The sequence below is a fragment of the Engraulis encrasicolus genome, chromosome 19, assembly GCF_034702125.1.
Source record: "Engraulis encrasicolus isolate BLACKSEA-1 chromosome 19, IST_EnEncr_1.0, whole genome shotgun sequence".
NCBI classification, from domain to species: Eukaryota; Metazoa; Chordata; class Actinopteri; order Clupeiformes; family Engraulidae; genus Engraulis; species Engraulis encrasicolus.
The window spans coordinates 17,330,006-17,357,505 of NC_085875.1; the positions used below are offsets into that span (position 1 = coordinate 17,330,006).

At 44.2% G+C, this 27,500-nt stretch overlaps 1 protein-coding gene across 1 annotated transcript in view; it reads left to right on the top strand.

Moving 5' to 3' along the window:
- Positions 1–27,500, top strand: part of sptbn5 (spectrin, beta, non-erythrocytic 5) — a 111,355-nt gene that overhangs the window by 7,322 nt on the left and 76,533 nt on the right. Inside the window, exons 2-16 of the mRNA XM_063184122.1 lie at positions 1,695–1,862; positions 2,899–3,015; positions 5,529–5,686; positions 7,336–7,564; positions 12,064–12,698; positions 12,877–13,015; positions 13,572–13,798; positions 14,514–14,667; positions 20,289–20,489; positions 22,453–22,659; positions 23,772–23,940; positions 24,372–24,505; positions 24,688–24,891; positions 25,440–25,592; positions 26,590–26,720. Coding sequence (XP_063040192.1) covers positions 1,695–1,862; positions 2,899–3,015; positions 5,529–5,686; positions 7,336–7,564; positions 12,064–12,698; positions 12,877–13,015; positions 13,572–13,798; positions 14,514–14,667; positions 20,289–20,489; positions 22,453–22,659; positions 23,772–23,940; positions 24,372–24,505; positions 24,688–24,891; positions 25,440–25,592; positions 26,590–26,720 — 3,026 coding nt within the window. The remainder of the gene's footprint in view (positions 1–1,694; positions 1,863–2,898; positions 3,016–5,528; positions 5,687–7,335; positions 7,565–12,063; positions 12,699–12,876; positions 13,016–13,571; positions 13,799–14,513; positions 14,668–20,288; positions 20,490–22,452; positions 22,660–23,771; positions 23,941–24,371; positions 24,506–24,687; positions 24,892–25,439; positions 25,593–26,589; positions 26,721–27,500) is intronic.

Sequence of the window (27,500 nt, forward strand, 5' to 3'; positions counted from 1 at the left end):
CGCATGCACATAAGCACACATGCAGGCTCACACACACACACACACACACACACACACACACACACACACACACACACACACACACACACACACACACACACACACAGACAGACACACACACACACACACACACACACACACACACACACACACACACACACACACACACACACACACACACACACACACACACACACACACACACACACACACACACACACACACACACACTCACACATGCATCATACATGCATGCACAGCACATACACCGGCTTGTTGAGCCACACACAACGTAACAGGCAAAAAGTCAGATTAACAAACCACAATTGCACACATGACATGACACAAGGCTGACACAACTATTAAATAACCTCAATTGGACATATGACCTAAGACTGATATCAGTATTTCTCAATCTGCAGTCTGCTTGTTAGAAATTGTATGTGACACATGACTCAGACACATGACCCACAATTAGTATTTCTTAGTCTTTTGGGGTTTACTTGTCCAATAGTAGTGGCATGCTTTTTTTATTTAACCAAGTTTAGTTATTAGTTTATTACTACGTAGTTACATGATGTGAAATGATCTGATGGCACGTAAGTCACTGTAGGATGGTACCATATTTCTTAGCTCCTGACAAATGATTACTTTGCTTTTTCATCTATGAGCGGCCCAGTGCTCAGGTGTCCTCTGGTATATTTGCATGATACACAAGGGCAGGATGCAGGGGAAGGAGGCCTTTAAAACAGGTTTAGCTTGTTGCCTAATCAAAGAAAAGGATATCATACTCATGCTTTTTTTTGTGGTGTGTTCGTCTCTCTGTGTGTACCGGGGGCAGCCGTAGCTCAGTGTTTAGGGAATTTGAATTTCACTCTGGAGGTTGTAGGTTCAAATCCCACCTGGCCTCTCCCTCCATCCGTGGCTGAAGTGCCATGGATGACGGAAGTGCCACAGACCTCTCCCTACACCTCCATCTATTCATCCAGGGGCTATAACCAATATCCTGAAAGATAATGAGTCACTTTGGATAAAAGTGTCAGTTAAGAGGGCAGCCATGGCATAGATGGTTAAGGACATGGGCTTTAGATCAGAGGGTTTCAGGTTCGAATCCCACCCTTCCATTCCCTGTCTCACTCCATGGCTGAGGTGCCCTTGAGCAAGGCATCTAAACCCACACTGCTCCAGGGACTGTAACAAATATCCTGTACTTAAAATAAAAATAAGTCGCTTTGGATACAAGCGTCTAGCCTGGTCCTGACCATCCCATAATACTACCATTTCATTTCGTATTTATGGTCTGGCATTTGTTTGCTCTGAAGCGATTGTAGGAAGCAGGAAGTTTGCACTCAGTTATGGTTTGAAATTATTGGACACCTCTCACCCAATCGCTGGCAGTTACTCAACAACAACATAGCACAGACCAATGGCTCTGGCGCAGATGTGTACGTCATTGTCACCAGCGTCCTCCCCCTTTCCTCCCCACGTGGGTGGCGTATTCGATTATTGGCTGTTTTCTGGGGGGGCGTTGCGATCAACATTCTACTGCTCCAGGCACTCCACAGAGAAGCACGGCCAGACTACAGTGGTGAAGCCAATCCTTTGGCAGAAGTACGTAGGATGGCTCGCGAGGCTAACAAGCGTCAGCTATGTGTAATGTAATGTGATGTAATGTTATGTAATGTCCTGTGTAGGAGAAGGTGGGCTTGACGGACATCTACACAGATTTGAAGACAGGGTTGCACCTGGTGCGACTGCTGGAGCTCATGACCGGATCTCAGCTGCCCACGCCGAGCCGCCGCAAACTCAGGGTCCACTGCCTGGAGAACAACAGCATTGCCATCAACTTCCTCAAGACAAAGGTGGAGTGCCAGGCATCACAGCAGCATCACACTTTTTAAGTAATATAGTTGACTTATTGCAGAAGAATTACTGTTGTCCTGTGGTATGAACTCTTCACATGATTCAAAAATCATTGGTACTATCATACATCAAATTCCACTTGAAAAGTTGGTGAAAGTCCATTAAACTCAAAACATTAACATTGTTTTAACCCCTTTGTGCAGAACCTGTGTTATAACCTTACTATAACCAAATTGTAACAACCAAGTCTCATATCATAGCAATGTTGTTATGACCTGCCGGCGGGCCCATCTGTCCATCTGAGGCTGTGTCAGGCAGGGCATTTCCACAGACTCGCAGTTCAATGTGAGTAGTTGAAGTGGCTTAGTTGAAGTAAAGATGATGGATGGATTGTTTATCCAACCACCTGCAAGGATTTTCCCTAAGGAGCCTCATTCAAAAATGTGTCGGTTCTGGGAGACACCCAGATGGTATGATGAAGATGACATATATATATATATATACCAGCGGGCGAGAGTCAGGTTATATGGCTACTGCATCAATGTTTGTGGTGCTATGACAATACATTGTAGCTAAATGTTTAAGTCCAGCCCAACTGTATTATAGCTTAACAGCACTGTATTATGCCACAGCCCTTAAGATGCAACAGTATGGAGGAAATGCTCCCCGTGGTATGTGGCCGTGGTTAGTGGGTCACGGCCCATTAACTCTCAGATTCCTTCAATGGAGCTCCCAGTTAAAACTCCCTCAATTGCAAGCTGATTCACTGCCAATTTGCCTGCCAAAGGCTGTCCCTGAAGAGGTGACTGGATGAATGGATATTTCTAATACAAAAATTCCATATACAGTATATATATTTTTACATAATGTATATGACAGCCCCTATGTTTTAGCTCATTGTTTAATGTAGAAAAAAAGTAAACAGCCTCAAGTAACACACATTACATTCAATACCAATAAGTTTTCTTACTGCACAATATGCTTCTGACGCTGTGTCTTTGTCTTTGTCTGACCTTTGTCTTTCCAAACATCCAGATTCGAGTCGACCTCATCGGACCAGAGAACGTTGTGGACGGAGACAGAACCCTCATTTTGGGCCTGATATGGATCATCATCCTGCGGTTCCAGATTGGAGCCATTAACTTAGACGAGGTACAGTAACAGTATAGTAAAATGGCAGGGGGTTGTGGCGCAATGCGCTAGCACACTTTATCATATACAACAGGGGTGGGGAACTGTTTTCATTCGAGGGGCCACTTTAAACTTTATAAAGTCCTCCAAGGGCCATACTATGCATGAACACAAACCAGGATTTTCTCCTCCACTTTAGGCCTATATTGAAGGCGGCCACCTTTACAACGGACCCCACCTTCACTAGGTCCCCTGAAAATATAACTTGATTGCATTGCAAATGTATTTTCTCATACCTCTTTACAAAACATGTCATATTTCATAAAACAAAGGAGATACGCACTCCGCGCTTCTAAATTAACAATCCGGTGCAACCAGAGCAGGACCAAGACATAGGCAAAAAGGGAAATAAATCTGGTGCCACACGGATGTCTATTTTCTGTAATTTATTTTTTAGTGCAGTGAGACTAACGTTTCGACATGCGTCTTCATCAGAGTAGGAGGACTCTGATGAAGACGCATGTCGAAACGTTAGTCTCACTGCACTAAAAAATAAATTACAGAAAATAGACATCCGTGTGGCACCAGATTTATGTCATATTTCATGTTAAGATTTAAATGTTCACATTAATGTCACATTAAAATGACGTCGGGGGCTGGATAAGACTGCCTCATGGGCTGTAAACGGCCCTCAAGGCATACACGTAGGTTCCCCACCCCTGATATACAGGCAACATTGATGAGTGGAGGGGCAGAACGCACACCAGAAAAGGAGGTGCTGGCAACCAGTAAAACACTTGCAGCAGGAGAGAAGCGACGCACACTCACGAGTTGCATAAATAAACTTTTAATCTGACGTTTTCTCCTGACCTGACCTGAGGAAGGCCAACAGGCCGAAACGTTGTCAGATTAAAAGTTTATTTAAGCATCTTGGGAGTGTGCGGCACTTCTCTCCTCATACAGGCAACATTGCCCATGGGGGCCCAGTTAGAATCCCTCCTGGGTCATTTGCCAACCCTTCCCCATCTCTCTCTCTCACTACTTTCCTGTCTCCATCTTCACTTCCATGACCAAATAAACACTTAAAAGCTCCACAACAAATATTTTTTTAGAAAAGAAAGGAAAATAATTGACCATGAAATGCTGTTTGAGAACATGACTAGCTGACAAATCAGATCAGCTTTCAGAGAATGACCGGGGAATGAGATACGATTTTAGAACACAGCTGGCAAATGAGATGTTTGAAAACATGGCTGACGAAACAGTGTGACAAATGAGATGTTTAAAAACGCGAATGACATGATATATGAACATGGATTTTTGGGAAAAATTAGATGATGTTTTAGAGCGTTACTGGGTGGTAGGCAAATGAGGTGAGGATTGAGAACATTGAGGACAGATGAGGTGATGTCCGAGAGCATGGCTGTCCAACTGAAAACAATGGTGGTGATGAATGAGTGGGAAGAGAGTTGAACAATAGCAGAGATATTTTTTTTCTGTTGATGCAAAACTGGAACAATCACTGCAGAATGACAGATTCACATTCACACCTCTAACTGCTGCACCCTGAAGTCTGTTCACTGTGAAAACAGCATTTGAGTTTTGTGACATAGATTTAACGTGCTGACTGTTTTGTTTTGTCCATCTCATTACTGCTTTCTTATTTGTGCTGTTAGAGAACTCTAGACAGGCTATCACCATCTGTTGACTACTGATTTCATTCATACAACTAGTGACCGGAAAACAGCTGATGCTTCAGGCTAAGAGATATCGGTTTCCTCTCCAAAACGTTTTTGGAATGAAATGAACTTCTTCTTTGATAGATTACATTTATTTTCAGCTGGTTTTAGCAGCAGGTGACACACATTGTGGCACTGATGAACCAACAGACGAACTACTTGTCTCCTGCTGCTGACAACAAGTGAAAATAAATGTAGCTAACTTAGCAAAGAAAATGTTGAAGAGTGTCATCCATCTTTCATTCCGAGCTGATGATTCACTGAAGATGCACCACGGCTGTAAATAATCACCCCAACTTAAGGCCCTGCTGTAGGGCGCTGCACTGCTACACCAGGGACCCGGGTTTGAGTCCGACCTGAGGTCATTTCCAGATCCTTCCCCATCTCTCTCTCCCACTCGTTTCCTGTCACCATCTCACACTGTTCTATAAATAAAGGCATTAAGATAAAATAAATAAATAAATAAATAAATAAATAAATAAATGAATAAATAAATAATAATTACCCCAAATTGAGTGCAACGTTGTCTTGGTCCTGAGTGCAGGTGGATGGACAGGTCAGTCAGGCCTGTTGCTCGGCCACTCCACAGAACACAAGTGCACACTGCACACAATGAGATTGCATTCAAGCAAGGGGGCAGCCCCTAATGGCGCCCCGAAAGGGAGCAGTGTGGCGGGACGGTACCATGCTCAGGGTACCTCAGTCATGGAGGAGGATGGGGGAGAGCACTGGTTAGTTACTGCACCACAGGTGTTAATAATTCAACTGAGTGCAACGTCTTGTTCCTGAATTCAGGTGGATGGCCAAGCCAGTCAGGCCCGCCGCTCGGCCAAAGAGGCCCTGCTCATCTGGTGCCAGCGCAAGACGGCCGGCTACGGCAATGTCAACGTCCAGGATTTCTCCGGCAGCTGGCGAGATGGCTTGGCCTTCAACGCCCTCATCCATGCCCATCGGTGAGCTTGTTGTGTCTGACGCTCAGTCCATTCACTTACAGTACCTTCATATGCCCTGACATGAAATGTTATGTCTATTCCTTTGTATGCCCAGGGCATGTGAAGAAATTGATTTGACAATAAAACCTACTAATCCCCAAATACTGAGGGAAATCTAAAGCATGCAGTTCTCCAGATCAAGGATGTCAAACTCAGGCCCGGGGGCCAAATCTGGTCCGCGGAGGCATGTGTATTACAGTTGGCCCACTTACACCATTGATGTATATAGTGTAATAAGACTTGAACATGAAATTTGGTGTGTCACAGGAATATGAGTGGGCCCAGGCCAGTGAAACAGCTCACACTGCAACAGCATATGTGTAGGCACACTCGACCTATGATAGAAATATGCTTGTGAAATTTAAATATGCATATTATGTGTGTATGCACAATTTTAGTCTTATTTTAGTCTAATTTTAGTTTTTTTAAAATGAATATGGAGTTTGACCCACAATTCCATTCCAGATTTTGATTTTTGTCCTCGGTCAATTTGAGTTTGACAACCCTTCTCCAGACCAATGCTGTGATCTGGGCCAACCAAACTCCCACAGCTCCCTGGGTAGTGTGCATGTCATGACATGTCAGGGTGTGAGTCACAATTACTAGTGACACTATTAGTGACACTATTAGGTGTGTCCCATTCCATGGGCTACATTCTGAGGACGTGGGGGCAGTGGGTCACAGCGCTGATTTCCCATTTGTCGTTGAGATCATGGACGACATCACACACAGTGAACGCAACTTAACACAACTGTGAACACAACTAAATGGCAAATTGCATTTAAGCAAATCGCACTGATGAGAATGACGATACCATTTTCTGGTTGACAAGTTGCTGGATTTGAAAGTAGCATTCTGTGGTCAAATGTTGCACAGTACATTTGGCAGTGTTCATTGAACACCCAGAGAGTAGGATGTACTCTATCCATGTTAAAGGCGTATGCCACTATTTTAGGGCTTAATACAGTTAAAATTGTTGGCCAGGGTTTATATAGGTGGTAAAGTGTCTTATTTTTCATGTAAGCCGTTATCTTGTTTTAAGACAAGTTAAAAGAGGGAGGATGTCGCTAAGCTAGTGAAAGTCAATGGATCCGTGTAGCATGTAGCAATGCTACATGGATGCATTGACTTTCACTAGCTTAGCGACATACTCCCTCTTTTAACTTGTCTTAAAGCAAGACAACGCTTCACATGAAAAATAAGACACTTTACCACCTTTATAAACCCCAGCCAATGATTTTAACTGATTTTAACGTTTTTAACGATTCGAACTGTAAGCCCCACAATAGTGCCATACCCCTTTAAATTCAACTCTCCAAATGCTGAATAGGTACTGCATCATTTCCAGAGCACCTTAACCAGAACACAGAACCCCTGGGGATCAATAAAGTTGCTCTACTCTATTCTACATCAAGACTGTCCCCAGCCTAGGAGCACCCCTTCAAATGACAAAACATCACTGACCCAAATCTGTAACTGTAACTGTTACATTGTTATTTTTAAACGCCCATGACTTTTGAAACACCCAGTTTTGACGAGAGCTGTGTGTCTCTCTCTCACACTTACAGTACTCTCTCACTAGCCATGCCAAACTTTTCCCTGTTTCCCAGGCCGGACTTGTTCGACTACCACCGCCTGCGCCAGGACGACCCGAGGCGCAACCTGACCCACGCCTTCTCGCTGGCGGAGAGCGAGTTTGGCATCAATGCACTGCTGGAGGCGGAGGACATCATGGTGCCGCACCCGGACGAGCGCTCCATCATGACCTACGTCTCCCTCTACTACCACTACTTCTCCAAGATGAAGCAGGGCCAGACTGTGCAGAAGCGCATTGCCAAGGTACGTCAGGCAGATCTCAGTGTTAACTGCATCGCCATGGTCCATCAGGCAGGTCGCAGTGTTAACTTTATTTCAAAGGTCAGTGAGGTTGCAATATGGCTTCCTCAGTCTGCTATGTCAACTTGAGTCTATTCCTCTTCGTATCTATTCTATATCCCTCTACTACCATTACTTGAAGCAGGGCCAGACCGTGCAGAAGCGCAGCGCCAAGGTAGGTCAGGTGGCAGTGTTAACTGCATCGCCAAGGTCAATCAGGTTGCAGTATTAGTTTCAGTCGTCTATGACAACTTGTGTCTACTGCTCTGCATATCTATATCCCTCTACTACCATTAGTTATCCAGGATGAAGTAGGTCCAAACCGTGCAGAAGCGCATTGCCAAGGTCAGGCAGGTCGCAGTGCAAACTGTCTATGTCGCTCGAGGGTTGCCCAGGCTGTGACAATGTCCACTTACCACCACTCCTCCCCATGTCCATGCCTCTTAAGTTTTAACCTCTTACTGCAGCTGGGGTCGTCGGCAACCCTATTCACTTGCTGAAAATGCTTAACTACATCATAACAACATTGCCATGACATTACAGAGAGCCATAGTGCTACAATAAAGGGTTAATAAGGCATAAAGAAAGCACAAAAACTGTTTCCAGTGGTATTGGATGAGTCCTGCATGATGAAGATGAGCCAGACCGTGCAGAAGCGCATCGCCAAGTTCAATGAGGTTGCAGTGTTGCACAGTCCACTGCCTGCCTTCTCATCTGTTCATGTTGTGATAAAATGATGGCCAATAACTGGTATTGGGTCATTCCACTACTTGTCCAAGTTCATGAAGCAGGGCCAGACAGTCCAAGATCGCATCGCCAAGTTTGCAGTTACATTCTTTCCCAAAATTATTATGTAAGTGGTATTGGGTGTTTCATGCAAGATGAAAGGTCAGAGAGGTCACAGTTGCGCATAGTCTTTCTTGTTCGTGGGTTGCCCATATAGAGAATTTTGCAGTGTTAATTCAATACTTTCAAACTAGTACCAAACACATTACTACATAGAGGAGTGTTACATTCGTCCCTCGACTTTGTGTCATACATATACCCACTGCTTCCCTTGTCCTATGTTGTGATAAGATTATGGCCAAAACTAGCACTGGGTTATACCACCACGTGTCCAAAATGAAGCAGGGTCAGAGAGCTTACACATGTGCTCTTCCCTCCATCCCTCTCCATGTCTATATTCATTGCTTGCCTCCTGATGTTTTGATGGCATTGTAAGATTATGTCTAAGAATTTACTTTATTAAGAAGATTATGAATAAGTTTGTGTTTAAAGTTGCAGTGAAGTTAGTTCTGGCTCATTCCAAGATGAGGCCGTGACAGACAGTGTATTATCAGAGATTCTTTAAGTATAGAGATATGCCAACATAATAGGTTTCTATGGGCACCTAACGCGACCAGGTTCATGTCTGCCTAAAGGACTGTGTCATTCAATGCTAGGAGCATTATGACACGCCCCTTTAGGTCTGCCTAGGTCTGCCTAAGGGGGGCCATAATAGAACCATGAAACAATGGGCCAATGGAACCTCTCTCTCTCTACTCTCTCTGGTATTATGGTACAAAAATGCTTTAATTATCACACGTCTGGCAACACTGCTGAACTACTGAGCCAGTCAGACAGGGCAGAGCTACAGAGAGACCTTTCACCACTGCTCAGACAGGGCATGAGGAAATGAAGGCTTCTGGTTAGGTCGAGATCACTTACATGCTACTTAACGCCTTTACACGTTGTGACACAAGAAACTTCACTAAAAACTTGACAAGGTAATACGTATGTGAGAATTTTTTAAAATGCCAGATCAAATGATTAATCATACTTTTTAGTATTTAGTTTTTTTTAACTAACCAATCTAAGTTCACTGAGTCCAAAGACAAGTATTCAATGACAAGTGATGAGAAAAATAACATTTCCTTCCACTGGGAACATGGGATTGCTCAACGTGGAATCCTGATAAAACATTTGATTTATTTAGGATTCAATGATTAATGTGGGATTTGGAAGAAAAAAAGTTTAATGGTTTGTTGGTACATGGAAGAGACCAGGAAAGATGAGAACCAACTTCTACATACGTGGACCATTTTCATTCCTGAAAAAAGAGCACTTTAACCTATGGGCCTGTAAAAGAGGAATCCTCCTATCAGGAAAGCTGACATGGGGGGCATGTCAGTTGTTCTGGGCCCAGGGAGAGGAGGCCCAATATTGGGCCCTCATTACATTATAGTGTATTTATTGGGTGGGGGGCCTTTCATATGACTGTGTCCTGGGCCCGGGCAAAGCTGTCACAGGCCCTGCCTCTTATCATTCCTATGCCTGGTATACTCCTCCATATTTTCAACTATGCAGGGTTAACTGTGGCGGGATTCATGAGGGTCGATTCTGTCAGTTCAGACAAGTGTGTGTGAGGCCACAGAGAGTCGTATAATATCCAAAAGGCCTCCGTGCTATCTTTTAGCTTTCGTGTGAGGTTTACTGTGATCACACACCATGTCAGTGTGTTTGAGAGATGGGAGAGATACTCCTCCACGTAAAGGGGAATGTGTGTGTGTGTGTGTGTGTGTGTGTGTGTGTGTGTGTGTGTGTGTGTGTGTGTGTGTGTGTGTGTGTGTGTGTGTGTGTGTGTGTGTGTGTGTGTTTGGGTGTGCGTGTGGCTGGGTGGATAGGTGTGTGTGTGATGTTGATGTATACACAAGTCCTAATGCTGTCTGTTGACACAACACACCCTGGAATTACATCTATAGGTGTATAGAATACACACACACACACACACACACACACACACACACACACACACACACACACACACACACACACACACACACACACACACACACACACACACACACACACACACACACACACACACACACACAGCTATCATTTATGTCTTTCGTGTGGCATAGCCGTATTACTGTACAGTTTCAGGTTGTGCAGTTTTAACAGTAGCCTATAGCATCACACTACTGATTCAGATAATCTCTCTTTCTCGTAATAATTAATTATATCAATTACATTCATATCATTATATCAATTAGTAACAACGTCGCAAACAGTTATCACCTAATTGTCCATGATGATCACAACAGAGAAGAAAAACAGAGGTGTGACACTCGCCCCCTCTCCTGGCGATGCGAGGTGGTGCAGACGCTCTAATCCATCATGTTTACCTCTTTAGAAAAGCCGCTCTGGGATTAACGGCTGCCACTGGAAGAGAAGTAGGGAATGGGAGGGGAAAGTACGCTAATAAGATAATAGCGAAGTCCGGTAACGTAAGGCAATGAGGAACGTACGTGGTACAACCCGACATCCCAGCTCAGTCTGTCGGCAAAATGTCCAGGTAGAGGACCGACCAACTCCAGGTGGACGGTAGGCTACATGGTGCTTCAACAGAAACCGCACACAAGCAGGCTGTACAAGCAGGCTGACAAGGCACTGAAAGACATGTGCAGGGCTCAATGTTGACACGTTGTCTCTGTGCATCTCCACTCGGTTCAAATGGCTGTGAAAGCAGCAAGCTGTGGACCGAAAAGTGAAGAGTTGAGACAGGTGCCAGTCAGCCGCTTGCGCCTTTGACGCCCGGAGTGACCATCGGACGACTGTCATCAATGACTGACAGATAAATTATTGGACTAGAGGACAAAATGTCTATCGGCGGGAATTTCAGCAACAAATGGCTAAGATGGCAAAATATGCGCGTTTCCGTCCTGCCACAGGTGTGTCTGACTGGTGTCTAGCCTACAACAAACGCATGGTTCCCATGCACTAGACTACTGTGCTACTAGTACTAATAGTTTTTATTTTTTTGTTTACAAAGTAGGCCTACTGTGGATTTGTAGGGGTCGTCTGTGTAATCAATGTTTCTAAATAAGAGAAAGCTGTTGCCTGCCAGTGCTTGTGTTTTCTAGTGACGTTTAAAGTAGTGGCCAACGTAAGGTGTTCGGTAGCATCAGTGGGCTCAACTAAATGCACTTGATCTAATGGGGAGCGTGTCTAGTTCTATGTTCCCACAGCTCATTGGTCCCACAGCCCATTGGTCCCACATCACTAAGACTTTTAACATATTTTTTTTAGGCCCATTTGTCCCACAGCCCATTGGTCCCACAGCTTATTCCTGCTGCTCATGTTCTCACATTTCTAAGAATCTATTCAAATTTAGGCCCTATGTCCCATGGCGGGGAGACAGGCAGGTTACTCGGAAATGTGGGAGCATGGAGTTGTGGAACATAGCGTCTATATTTGAATAATTTCTTTAACATGGAGCAGCAAGAATAAGCTGTGGGACCAATGGGCTGTGGGACCAACGGCCTGTGGGACCAATGGGCTGTGGGAACATAGGGCTGACCCCATCTAATGTCTACTTTAAGCAGTTGTATAATATGTTGTATACACCACACTATGCTATTTAGCCTATTTTAACCTTTGCCACTGAGATTCACCCCCTCCCCTCTCTTTCCCTCTCCAAGATTGTGGGCCTCTTGAAAGAACTGGACGACCTAAAACAGGACTACGCTCATATGGTGACGGACCTGCTGGAATGGATACAGAAGAAAGTGGTGCAACTGAACGACCGCCGGTTCCCCAACTCCCTCGCCGAGATGCAGGTCTTGGTAGCCGATTTCAAGACCTACCGGACAGTAGAGAAACCGCCAAAGTACCAGGAGCGCGGAGCCCTAGAGGCCCACTTATTTGATCTGCGCACCAAGCTCCGTGCCAACAACCAGCGGGCCTTCGTTCCTCTGGAGGGCCAAACGCTTCGGGATGTGGAGCGCGAGTGGCTCGTGCTGGAACGCGCCGAGCACGAGCGCGAAGGTGCTCTTCAGGCAGCTCTGCTGAGGCTCGAGCATTTGGAACAGCTGGCTCAAAAGTTCGAGCGCAAAGCGGCGCTGCGGGAGGGCTACGTCGAAGAGGCACTACAACTGCTTCAGAGACAGAACCCAGAGGCCCAGGGAAATATGGAGGACGCGCAAGCAGTCGCGCGTAGACTCGAGGCGCTGGCCACTGATGCTCTCGCGCGGGAGCCTCGCTTCAGGGCCCTTAGCGAGATGGCAGCAATCATTCAAAGGGAAAACTACCACAGTAAGGACCAGGTTGCTCGAAGGTGAGATTAAATCGAACCGTTTAACACTGTTAAAATGTGTTAAATATGAACATTTCTCTACATATTCACTTGTGCCTCAATTACACTGTCAGAATACACAGACAGACTAGGCTACATTGTTTGAGTTAATTTATTGACTGTCTCGTTTATTGACTTATATAATTTAATGGGTTGACAGGGAGCAGAAAATTTCCCAGGATTGGCAGCAGTTCCTAGACGGCCTGAAAGGGAAACGGGCGCTAATGGGTGACATCATGAACACCATGTCAATGCTAAGGGACATCCAGATGGCTTCACAGGACGTTACGGAACTACAGGTGCACAGGACAATAACCAATTTCGCCCTACAAAGCAAAACAGACAGTAGCTTGTTGCTCAGACTAAGTTATTATGATTAGCATATCAAAATGTAAAATGTCTTAGTAGATGTTTATCTTACTAGCTAAACTCACACTAAAACAATGGTTAAATGTGGCTAGAAAGTTTTGGTTTCAACCAGCCAAACTGAATTTTCACCAGCATTTGGCTGGTTGGCAGGCGTTAATTTAGAGCCTTAAACCATAGCACCCTAGCACCCTGTCAAGGCGTGAAAAGACAAAACTATCACTATGTTTGACAGTGTAGCATAAAATATACCCCTCTGTTGTTTACTCTGTAACACTTCTTGACCATAGCACCCTAACACCCTCACACCCTGTACTGTACCTCCTTGTCCCTCCCCCAGATGATTGATTCAGCTGTAAATCTGGTCATTTTCGGGCTGCACTGACTGAGGAGGCGGCCGCAAGTGGCCCTCGGGCCTCCAGTTGCCCATCCCTTATTTAGAGCCTTGACCCTAACACCCTGCACTGTACCTCCTTGTCTCTCCCCCAGATGCAGGCCTCCTCGGAAGAGTTTGGCAAGCAGCTGGAGCAGGTGGTGGAGCTGCTCCAGAAACAGGACCTTCTGGAGGCCCAGGTGTCGGCCCAGGGCGACACGGTGGGCGCCCTCAGCACGCGCGCCCTCAAGGGGGCCAAGCACCGCGACCCGCGCCAGGTGCAGGCCAGCGTCCAGCGCCTCCAGGGCCAGTACAGCGCACTGCAGTCCCTCAGCAAGAAGAGGTGGGTGGGTGGGTGGAGATACCTGGCGAGACAGACTACTAAAACATGAAAATATTAGTGTGGAATCGCTCGGTTCAGATAGCTGAGGGGCTCTAGTCCCGATCACTTGGGTTTTCACGTTTGTCCTGCACCTAGGAAACTTGACTAAAAACTATAGGAAGACTGTGGGTCTCTCAACACCCTCATGAGCAAGGCACTTTACCCAAAAATGTGTACTAGAATAACTGTATATAATTCTGTATAATAACTGAATGACTGTAAGTTGCGTTGGATCATGAAAGTGTTTATAAGAATAATGTAATATACTGTGAAGTGCATCCTTCAGGACTAAATGAATGAAGGAAGCGGGTGAAGGACAGCAGTCTTCAGATTTTTTTCTTAGTTTATTCACCCACAGACGTTTCGGGCAGAGCCTTCTTTAGTGTGTAATGGCCACTGCTGAAGTGTCATTGAGCAAGGCACCCAAGTTAGCCCCACACTACTCCAGGGACTATAACCAATACCTGTACTCAAAGTAACTGTAAGATGCTTTGGAGCTGTCTGCTAAATGTAATGTAATGTATGTTGTTTTGGGTAAAATGGTCAGTGTAATGTAATGTAACGTAATGTAATGTAATGTAATGTAATGTAATGTGATGTAATGTAATGTAATGTAATGTAATGTAATGTAACGTAATGTAATGTAATGTAATGTAATGCAATGTCCCCGGTGCAGGAGGAAGGGTCTAGAGGAGCGGCGGGAGCTGTTTGAGTTCTATGTGGACTGTGAGGAGCTGCAGGCCTGGATCTATGAGAAGTGGCTCCTCCTACAGACCGCCAGCCTGGGACGAGACCTCAGCCAGATACTACAGGCCCAGCAGAAACACAAGGCAAGGAGACATGGAGACATGTGCACGTACAGTATACATATACAAGTATATATATAAATAAGTTTGCATAGGCTAAAGTATGCAGATTGCCGGCCTGGGACGAGACCTCAGCCAGATACTGCAGGCCCAGCAGAAACACAAGGCAAGGAGACAATGCACAGTATATAACCTACATATACAGTACAATTACCCTATATACATACTGTACATAAATACGTATGTGTAGGCCAAAGTAGGCAGACTGTCGGCCTGGGACTAGACCTCAGCCAGATACTGCAGGCCCCGCAGAAGCACAAGGAAAAGATACACTACTGTATTAAAATAGCACAGATATATTTTAGTTTCAAGTAGAAATGTGTGTATAGAAATATATGCATATAATTGTATATACATATATTTCATTTCATTGAAATATGTACTTAAGGCCCAGCGGAAACACAGGGCAAGAATATTGAAATGCCAAATTAAGTGGTATTATATACTGTACATATAATAACTATACATATTTCCATTCATGCCATCCATGTGTATGTGCATAGATTTTGTGTCGTCTGTGTGATTTGTGTGATTTGTGTGTCGTCTGTGTGGGAGTGTGGAAAGAGAGAGAGAGAGAGAGAGAGAGAGAGAGAGAGAGAGAGAGAGAGAGAGAGAGAGAGAGAGCAAAAGGAACTCAATTCTTCTTGGCAGCCATTTTTCCTATGCCTCAATGTAAGGGTGGGATCACTGACTGACCACATGTTGCAATCAGGGGGGAATGAGTCCTTGGCTTGTGAAAGTATACAGTATGTCCCTTTATGTATCTGTTCAGTTGGCTAACTGTCAGAGTGTAGTATCTTCATGATTAAATATTCTCAATAAAGAAGAAATACACAATCCATGGTGCAAGAATTTCAACACTGCAGATGTGGGAAAAGAAATATGGAGGTGATGGTTATGTACTCGATCAATGAAATGTTCCACATGCTTTGTCTGTCTTCTTGTTTGGTTTTCTTTTGGACATGGTGTTGTGGTATGCTATTTTAAATTGCTTTGGATATTACAGATTTAGTTTGTTAAGCGGGCTTGCGGAGCAAGGACCATGCAGAGCATGGCCCTTGCAGAGCAAGGCCCGTTTATAGTAATCTCTAAGTCCTGTTTAGTTATTATTATTATTAAGCGGGCTTGCGGAGCAAGAGCAGAGCTCTTGCAGAGCAAGGCCCGATTATTAAGCGGGCTTGCGGAGCAAGAGCAGAGCTCTTGCAGAGCAAGGCCCGATTATTAAGCGGGCTTGCGGAGCAAGAGCAGAGCTCTTGCAGAGCAAGGCCCCGATTATAGTAATCTCTAAGTCCTGTTTATTGGTTCTCTTGTACAGGGACAGTAAAAATAGAAAATGGATCTCCTCCTAGGCCTTTCGAGATAGAGACACCGTTCAAACACTAAAACGACCGGCTCGGCTTGGAGATCGCGTTTCGTTATAGGCTTCTCCGTGTCTCTTGTCGTTTTCCCGTTTTTGGCGATTTAGTGAAAGCCTGGGTCCCCATTGGAAACAGTGGTGGAACCTCCATGAACCAAGGTTCCGCCACTCTAGAGATTAGAGTGTAGGAGGCTTTTTCGGTCATAAAACATCAACACTTTCACCTAGAAGTTTAGTTGACGCGTTGTTAGCGAGCTCTATGGGATGTCTCCAAATTGTGAAAGTTTCATCTCCCAACTCCCAATACTTTTTCAATGGCTGGTTAGTAAAAGAAACAGGCCTGGCTCTATGGAGAATCCCATTCTTTTGAAAAGTGCATTTTTCAAGAGATCAGCGCATGTCCCACACGGAGGTCCATTTGTGCCTGAACCCTTTCACCTATAAACTTAATTCAAAGACTGTTAGAGAGATCACAAGCATGACTCCGATCTGTGAAAAGGACACGTGCCAACTCCTTTTAGTTTTTTTACAACGATGTTGTAAAGACAAAAAACTCATTCTCATTTTCTCCCCTGTTAAAGGCTCAATACTAACTGTCTTTCAGTCAATCACAACAGGTGCAGCCAGTGAAGGATTCCATTTCAACTGTCACTGTCTCAAGATTCCATTCTTAACGAGCAGGTGCGAGCAAGCATTCTAGAAGCCTATTGTTCAGCTCTGCAATGCAATGTAATATAGTCTTGCTGGACTATGCATGACAATTAGCTGCTTGGCTTAGTGGTAATGCATGCTGCTGCATTAGAGATATGGAGGTTGAGGGTTCGAAACCCACACGAAGCAATGTTGATTTTCTAAATTATATCATATGCAGCGTTCCTTGGCCGACTTAAAATGCCATACATGTGTATCATTTAGTATGGATGGCAAATGTGCTGAATTACAGATATTGAGGTTGGGGGTTCGAAACCCAGTCAAAGCCATGTTGATTTTCAAAATTACATCATATGCAGTGTTCCTTGGCCAACTTAAAGTGCCATGTATGTCATTTAGTATGCATGGCAAATGTGCTGGATTACAGATATGGAGGTTGGGGGTTCGAATCCCAGTCAAAGCCATGTTGATTTTCAAAAGTATATCATATGCAGTGTTCCTTGGCCAACTTAAAATGCCATGTATGTCATTTAGTATGAATGGCAAATGTGCTGAATTAGGGATATGGGGGTTGGAGGTTCGAACCCCAGTCGAAGCTATGTTGATTTTCAAAATGATATCATATGCAGTGTTCCTTAGCCAACTTCAAATATCATGTATTGTATGTCATTTAATATCAATGGCAAAGGGGTTGGATTACAGATATGGAGGTTGTGAGTTCTAATCCCGCTCGAAGCCATGTTGATTTTCAAAATTTTATCATATGCAGTGTTCCTTAGCCAACTTAAAATACCATGTATGTCATTTAGTATATCCCCAAAACGCAGAGCTACAACACTTTCAAGATGGCTGAATCCAAGATGGCTGAATTGTTTGGCCCATAACTTCTGACTGGGTGGATGGATTTTTTCCAAGATTTCTTTTAGCTTTGTTTTCTCAATAGTACTTTGTTTCATCTCTGCCCCAAAAGGCAAGCCCGCTTCCAGCATTTTCTGTGAGAATGCATTTCTAGTTTATTATTGGTCTTGTGCAGGGGCAGTAAAAATAGAAAATGGATCTCCTCCTAGGCCTTTCGAGATAGAGACACCGTTCAAACACTAAAACGACCGACTCGGCTTGGAGATCGCGTATCGTTATAGGCTTCTCCGTGTCTCTTGTCGTTTTCCCGTTTTTGGCGATTTTGTTAAAGCCTGGGTCTCCATTGAAAACTATGGTGGAACCTTCATGAACCAAAGTTCCGCCACTCTAGAGATTAGAGTGTAGGAGGCTTTTTCGGTCATAAAACATCAACACTTTCACCTAGAAGTTTAGTTGACGCGTTGTTAGCGAGCTCTATGGGATGTCTCCAAATTGTGAAAGTTTCATCTCCCAACTCCCAATACTTTTTTAAATGGCAGGTTTGTAAAAAAAACAGGCCTGGCTCTATGGAGAATCCCATTCTTTCGAAAAGTGCATTTTTCAAGAGATCAGCGCATGTCCCACACGGAGGTCCATTTGTGCCTGAACCCTTTCACCTATAAACTTCATTCAAAGACTGTTAGAGAGATCACAAGCATGACTCCGATCTGTGAAAAGGACACGTGCCAACTCCTTTTAGTTTTTTTACAACGATGTTGTAAAGACAAAAAAACTCATTCTCATTTTCTCCCCTGTTAAAGGCTCAATACTAACTGTCAGTTAGTATCAGAACAGGTGCTCCCAATGAAGGATTCCATCTTAACTGCCACTGTCTCAAGATTCTATTCTTAACGAGCAGGTGCGAGCAGCCATTCTAGAAGGCTATTGTTCAGCTCTTCAATGCAATGTAATATAGTCTTGCTGGACTGTGTATGACAGCTAGCTGCTTGGCTTAGTGGTAATGCATGCTGCTGCATTAGAGATATGGAGGTTGAGGGTTCAAATCCCATCTGAAGCCATGTTGATTTTCTAAATTATATCATATGCAGCGTTCCTTGGCCGACTTAAAATGCCATGTATATCATTTAGTATGGATGGCAAATGTGCTGAATTACAGATATTGAGGTTGGGGGTTCGAAACCCAGTCAAAGCCATGTTGATTTTCAAAATTATATCATATGCAGTGTTCCTTGGACAACTTAAAATGCCATGTATGTCATTTAGTATGCATGGCAAATGTGCTGGATTACAGATATGGAGGTTGGGGGTTCGAATCCCAGTCAAAGCCATGTTGATTTTCTAAATTATATCATATGCAGCGTTCCTTGGCCGACTTAAAATGCCATGTATATCATTTAGTATGCATGGCAAATGTGCTGGATTACAGATATGAAGGTTGGGGGTTCGAATCCCAGTCAAAGCCATGTTGATTTTTCTAAATTATATCATATGCAGCGTTATCCTTGGTCGACTTAAAATGCCATGTATATCATTTAGTATGGATGGGCAAATGTGCTGAATTACAGATATTGAGGTTGGGGGTTCGAAACCCAGTCAAAGCCATGTTGATTTTCAAAATTATATCATATGCAGCGTTTCTTGGCCAACTTAAAATGCCATGTATGTCATTTAGTATGCATGGCAAATGTGCTGGATTACAGATATGGAGGTTGGGGGTTCGAATCCCAGTCAAAGCCATGTTGATTTTCAAAATGATATCATATGCAGTGTTCCTTGGCCAACTTAAAATATCATGTATTGTATGTCATTTAATATCAATGGCAAAGGGGTTGGATTACAGATATGGAGGTTGTGAGTTCGAATCCCGCTCGAAGCCATGTTGATTTTCAAAATTATATCATATGCAGTGTTCCTTAGCCAACTTAAAATACCATGTATGTCATTTAGTATATCCCCAAAACGCAGAGCTACAACACTTTCAAGATGGCTGAATCCAAGATGGCTGAATTGTTTGGCCCATGACTTCTGACTGGGTGGATGGAGTTTTTCCAAGATTTCTTTTAGCTTTGTTTTCTCAATAGTACTTTGTTTCATCTCTGCCCCCAAAGGCAAGCCCGCTTCCAGCATTTTCTGTGAGAATGCATTTCTAGTTTTAGTTACTTTACTTTTGGTTTATTTATGTATTGAGTCGTTGAGTCATGGTGCTGAAGCCTGAGTTTGTGGTTTTGGTGGACAAGTGTTCACGAATATGTGACATTATTTCCTATCATGGCGATACTGATTTTCATATGATGAAAAGACATTGAATTGAAAAAGAAATGACACACATCCAATAAAAAGCACAAGTCATGCCCCATTTGCTAAAGTGCTTATCTCTAATATTGGGTTGTGCATCTATTTAATAGATTAGGGCTTAGGCCTCTTGTGCCCTACAGGAAGGGGCATGACTTGGGCCAGGGCCATTAATACCAAAACGGCCACATGGAGAAAATGTACTATTTTTACAAGGCCATGTAAAATAATAAGACAACACAAAAAATCCATATAACTGCATTCAATTTTACGTGAGTTGTTGGGCTGTAAGAAATGTGAAAGGGCCGCATCTGGACTGCGAGCTACTAGTGGAAAAGGCCCAACTTCTCTATTATGTTGACATCGACAGTTCAAAGTTCAAAGGTCATGCTTATTATAATTACTGTATATTGTTGTCCAATATCAGGTGCTGGAGGCGGAGGTGCTATCCCATGAGGCCATGCATGCGGCCGTGGTGTCTCGTGGGAAGGGGCTGTGCACCAGGAAGTCCTCCAGCGAGAGTGCCATCAGGAAGTGGCTCAGGACGCTGGAGCGCCAATGGGAGCAGCTCAAGCAAGAAGTGACCAATCACAGAGAGCGTCTGCATGCGGCCAGTGTCATCAAGCAGGTGTGTAGAGGACTGATCCATAAACACACACACACACACACACACACACACACACACACACACACACACACACACACACACACACACACACACACACACACACACACACACACACACACACACACACACACACGGGCATGCATGCAGGCACACACACACACACACACAAACACACACATACACTACAAATTGCTACTTTATATTTATTATATTTCAAAATGCTACTGTATCAGAATCATCACAATAGGACATAACTGGAATGCTACCTCTTTAAAAAAAAAAAAAGTTCTATGTACTATGTTCTATGTTCTATGTTCTATGTATTCTTGCACTTTACATGTCTGTATGAGTATAGGTACTCTAGGTCTAATGTATGTAAACTGTCTATGTCTAATGGTCTATGTCCACACCTAGAGTCTAGAGTCTATGTCTGTCTGCATGGGAAAGTAAGAAACGTAATTTCAATTCTTTGTATGGCCAGCGCATGTAAAGAAATTGACAATAAAACCGACTTGACTTGACTTGACACACACACACACACACACACACACACACACACACACACACACACACACACACACACACACACACACACACACACACACACACACACACACACACACACACACACACACACACACACACACACACAAACACACACACACAGTGCTTGAGTGAGAGTGAGTTAAGGAGACATTGAACTTGCAGCCACAAAGCCAGGGTCACAGGTTACATTTTTCAATTGTTCTCCTTCTAGTTTACGCTCTTAAGCCGAACCCAGACATTTCACCCTCTCTGCTCCTCCACAGTACTTACACATATAGAGCTCTTCAGCGTTGACGTCAACTTGTATGCGGCGTTTGGACTACCGGTTCCATGGCGATTTTTTACATTGCAAAACGCCATAGAGATTCAGGTTTGGCAAAAATATAAGTTGCACGGCAACAACGAACATTAGCGTGTCCCCGCATCCCTTTCTCATTAGTGGAACGGATCGTATCATCATGTTGGTGTATTCACATGTTAAATCATGACGATTATAATTCAATATTGCTAACCCCTTTCTGATCATTAAAACTTCCGAACTACATACTTTCCTTTGGTTGCCATGGGTACAGCCATCCGCACGTACATGCCGTTAGATACAGGCGCTGCTTCTGTAGTTGCCAAAAGCTTCCGGGTTTAGCATATGGACGCAACATCGTATTTATGTCGAAGTTTGACACAAAATGATCAACCATATCATACCTACAGCCTATTTTTAACACCCTCGACAGTTTGCGGGGGTTCGCTAAGCGCGTGCTTGCACTCGGAGCTTATTTGAAATTTACCCCTATTCATTCCCAATGGAGGCCGGAAGCCGATAGGAACCAGGACGTCCTTAAATGCTAACATGAAAGACTACAATCTACTACATGCTTCCGCTTCCGCTGAAGAACTCTATTGCACATTGCACAGATCCAGCCTATCACACATTAAAGGGGCTCTAGGTAGGATTAAAAGTGTAATTAATCACTGCCCCGAGTCAGCAGATGCTTATTTGAGTCATTAGTAAGTGAACGATGACTCTCGCGAGCACCTCCAAGGAAAACCCCAAATGCAACTTCTGACAGAGTGGTCCGAACGAGTGTCGTGGGAAACACTTTTCAATACGAAAAATCGCTTTACATACCGTATTCAGATTTGTATCAACTGCTGGCATTCCGTGATGAAAAACATTCTCACAGCGAGTTTATTTAAACAGCATTTTTTCATTACTGTGTAGATCTTGAGACAGGCATGCCATGGGCACTGCACAAAGGACGTCACCCTACATTGTGCCCCTTTAACACACACATCTGCATACAGCACAATATTCACACTTTCACATACTGTACATTGTATTTCCTTCCTCCTTGCCTTCACCCTGACTCATGACACCCACGGTACCCTCCTGCTCTCTCCGCTCGTCCTCCTCCCCCAGTACTTTGCGGACGCGGCGGAGGCGGACTCCTGGCTGGGTGACCGGCGGCCGCTGCTGGCCAGCGAGGACTACGGGCGCGACGAGTGGAGCAGCGCGGCCCTGCTGCAGCGCCACCAGCGGCTGGAGAAGGAGGTGGGCGCCTACGCCTCCGAGATCAAGCGCCTCGCCGAGGTGGCCAAGAACGCCGCGCAGCTCTCCGCCCTCACCGTGAGTATCTGACCTATTATTCTATTCTATTCTATTACCAGAATGGCAACCACCACCAAGTCATAATGCATCGATTCTCAAAGTGTGGCCCGGGGACCACTGGTTGTCCACGGCAGAGCTCAGGTGGTCTGCGAGGGGATTTCTACTTTTCCAAGACAAGCCTGCAGTAGACTATGTTGTAACATTATTACAAAGCTAAACATGGCTGAAGTCATATTTTCACCACAAGTGAAAATACGACAAGTAATAAGACAGGATTGTAATCTGAATAAAAAGTAAGACATATGATTTGATCGACAGGTAGGCTATGTGTGATTTGATGGACAGGTGTGTGTGATTTGATGGATAGGTGTGTGATTTAATACAAGTTTACAAGTTTACAAGTTTGTTTATTTAAGAAAGGGACAGCATATATTGCCAGCATTTAAACAAAAATGCTAAATATACAAGATTGTAGCCAAGAGGCTAATTTCCGTCTTTTGTCCCTTGACAGGTTTGATTTTCCAAGTTTACATCCATATCATCTGAGGACACAGTGTGTGCTTTGATAGAGAGTTGCTATTTCTCAAAGTGATATGTCCTAGTCTTGCTAGGAGGAGTAAGGCCCATTTTTCTATTTTTCAAGAGTATCCGATCACTAGTTCTACACAGTAAATTTGCCAGTGTTAATTTTGCAGTGTTAAGGCTTATTAACACTATTGGAGTAATTCCAACACCAAATGGAGTGAGATGCTCTCCAGTGTCAGTGACAAATGAAGTTGTTGAATTGTGTGGAGTTAGAAGTACTCCAGAGAGCCCCCGCCTCCTCGAGGTGATGGAGTTTGTCTGCGCCATTGTATGCTCCCTGAAACTGCTTTACTCTTTATAGTGTTAGCTTAACACTACAAATCTAACACCAGTGTTTAACACTGATCTGGAACAGGACCAAATATACACTAGAACAGTGTTGATTTTAACTCTTTAAGTGTTATTTTAACACTGAAAAATTGACTGTGTAAGTGTAATTAATAATTGGATACACCGGGCGCAAATGGGTGTTACTCGCCCTAGCAAGGCAAGGACACTTCACTTTGAGAAATGCCCACTGTGTGTGTGCATTTTTCCTCGTACAGGTGGAGCCTCAGAAGCGTGAGATGGCTCAGCACAGCGACTCGTCAGGTGAGGAAGATGAGGGAGGTGTAGAGGAGCGAAGAGGGGTGACCTCCGTGAAGGAGAGCACCACAACAAAGGCTTCTGCTGCAGCTACTGCTGCCACTGGCAAGATCAGATACAAATACAGAGGTAAGCCCAAACCAAAAGATAGTACACTGCAAACGATGAAATCTCAGCATGCGTATTTTCTAGTTTCCTAACTTGAACTTAAACTTAACTTAAATTTACAAACGGACGCTTTAAGCATTAATGAATGAATGAATGAATGAATGAATGAATGAATGAATGAATGAATGAATGAATCAATCAATCAATCAATCAATCATTCAATCAATCAATATATGGATACACATGATACTATACATAAATACATTAATAAATACATTGTAAATAATTCATCTTCATGAATAAATATTTATTAAATGCCTGAAATCACAATTTGTATTGAATCTCAAGATGGTTATCTACCTACCTGCTAAACATTTCTTAATGTCCCAGACTAGATTGATTGAACCTATACTAAGTCCCCTGTCACACTTTTTTATTATTGGTGTTACCAGGGCCCAAAGTTCATTGGGAGCGGGGGGAAGTGGTCACTCTTGTGAGCCGGGAGACTGAAGGCTGGCTCGTCAGGGACAGCAAAGGAAACCAGCAGCCCGTTCCTGCTTTGTACATCATAGAGCTGGAGCGCACGGTAGGATTGCATTACATTAAAAATACACATATATCTATATTTTTAAATCTTATGTTTTGTGGTACCAATATTCCCTCCAATGGCTCATCAAAAATGAATTTTAAATCTCATCATCATCATCATCATCATCATCATCATCATCATCATCATCATCATCATTGTAATGATCATGACAGGCGGAGGCACAACCCCCGCAGCCCGCCGCACCCCCGCCCACCAACGGGATGTCCCCGCGGCAGGTGAGCCGCCCCCGCCGCAGGCGCTCCATGAGACGGGGCACGGCCGAGGTCAAGTGGGTCCCTGACCCCCACTACCAGAGGGACACGGTGGAGAGGACCCAGAGGGAGCTGGAGGACGACTACAAGAGCCTCGCTCAGCTGTGCCAGGTGAGATGAGAGCTTCCACTGCGTTGCTTCCAGTTGTGCTGCGCTAATCAACAGTCAGAGAGTTAAGGCCAAACACTGTACAAAGAGTGCTCAATTTCACTTTCTAAGTGTGGAAGTAGTTGGCCCATAAGTGACTCTGACTGTGACTGTGACAGTATTAAGTGAGAATAAGAATATGTGTCATGTGTTTTGATCTTTGATCTGCCATGACCTTGATTCAAACCAGTAAAAGGGGAGTTGTAAAAATAAAAATAGAACAGCAGGTTGTGCAGGCTACGCTACTCTCCTTCCTAAAACTGCCTTTCAGAATCTTACCTTAAGATGTGGCATCTGCCTTGATCTTGGGTGCTGGTCTCACTTCAAGCAGGGTGGATTTGGGAAAGGAGATTTGTAGCTTGAAAAAAGAAGAAACATGCTGAAAATAGAGAAATGCTGAAAATAGAACAGAACGGGACTGAATGCACGTCATCTGAAATTGGTCTTCTAAGACGTCTATGGTTTGATCTTGGACTTCTAAGATGTCTGTGATTTTTGTCGTCTGTGTGTAGTCGAGGAAGCAAACGCTGGATGAAACGGCCCAGTTGCATCACTTCTACAACACGTGCGAGGAGTTTGAGTCCTGGATGGATGACAAGGAGCATATCCTCAACACCTTCACTGCTGACCTGGATGACATTGGCACTGTGCAAGCCAAATATGAGGTGAGCCTTTAGGCTGATTGTCATCGACTTTCAAATCCCTTACAGTTAACAGTTAACATTTCCCAAATGGCATGGTTAACCCGCCTCCCTTGGTTTGCTACTGGTTGTTTGCTTCCCGACAAAGTGGGAGGACTTCCCGAATTTTCTGGAGCCTAGAAACGATATGTGTATTGCTCCTGGCCTGACCAGAAGGAACGCTGAAGGTGTTGCGTCCCTAGGAGGGCGCGGCCTGGCTAGTGAGCCTTAGCCATCTGTAACAGATGACAACTAGCAGAAGTCGGTGTTCGAATGTTAGGAAACCTCCCGCCTGAAACCTCATACAGATGTGGTAGTGCTGAACTATCAGTGTTGACCAGGGGTGGGGAACTGTTTTCATTCGAGGGACCACTATAAAGTCCTCCGTACTATGAACACAAACCAGGATTTCTTCCTGCACTTAAGGCCAATATTGAAGGCGGCTACCTTCTCAACAGACACCACCTTCGCTAGGTCCCCTGAAAATGTAACTTAATTGTATTGCAAATGTAACTTTTAAGATTTCTTTACAAACCATGTCATATTTCATGTGAAAGTTTACATAGCATTGCAATTATATTGGGGGCTGGATAAGATGCCCTCAAGGTCCATAAACGACCCTCGGGACATACAGTGGGTTCCCCATCCCTGGCCTAGACCTTCAGCTCAATACCTGTACCTGTACCTCCCATGCTGAACACTCATCAGTCAAGCTCCATCAGAGAAAGACATCTGTCCATGTTAGTACATATTCATGTTCACCTCATAGTTTTTTCAGTGACCTTAAATACCCTGGCCAGACTGCAGTATCAATAAAATCATGTTCCACTGGCATTCTGGGCGCTATTTTTGGTGACAGTTTAATGGCATCACTCAGCTTTGGGTCAGGCTGGTTAGCTGAGCGGGGCGGGGCCGGGCCGGGCCGGGCCCCCAGTTGGCAAATGGATCTGGCTCTGAATCTGCTGATTTCTTTCCTGCGCAGAACTTCCTGACAGAGCTGGCCAGTGGGAAGGGACAGCTGGATGACATCACCAGGCTGGGGGAGGGGCTTGTGAACAGCCTCCACAGCAAAACGCGAGAGATTCGGACCAAACAAGGACAAGTGACCCGCAGGTCAGAGGGACACTAAATGCAGAGCTTGCTTAAATTTTAGGATATTACATGAGATGATGAAGGTGCATGACATGTTCCATAGTGTAGAGTCAAAACATCTGTATTCAGTCCATGTATTACAGAGCTGCAGCTTGAGAATTAGGGCTACTTTGGCCTGATATAGGCCTACTGTTATAATAATTATAAAAAAAAAATGTCCATTTCAGTTGGAGGACACTTGTCCCTTGTCTGAAACTGTTCATTGCAAACCTCAACCTGCCCCCCCATTGGGGTGCATCAAACGCTCCAACGTTTGAAAATCCTACTCTTTTGCAAAATTGCTCCTTTGTATTAACATAACACCCTTGTAAAATCTTGGCGATTTTGGTTGATGTTAAAGGGTGGCACAATATGCTTGACATTTTGAATGGCCGTGGATGGGCAATTTTAGCCAAATCCTTGTAAAGTGTGTGTTTTACACTATGTTGGTCAAAACTAGTAAAGAGAATCATTTGGAAAAATGATCCAGTTCCCTTTCCACTTTCCTAGATTTGAAATCCCCTGTGTGTCTTTTTAGAGCCTTCCTTCAGCAAGGTTTTAGCCCCCATTTGCTAATATTTTAGCCATGTTCAAACACCCATGTATCCTTCCTTTAGCCATTTGTTGGGGTTTTGATGTCCTGGGGAAGTGGAGAAGCAACTGGAGCATTCTTCCAAATGACTGCTCTTACTGTTTTTGATCAAAACAGTCTGAAAATGCACTTTGCACAGATTTAGCTAAAAATGCCCATTCACTACCATT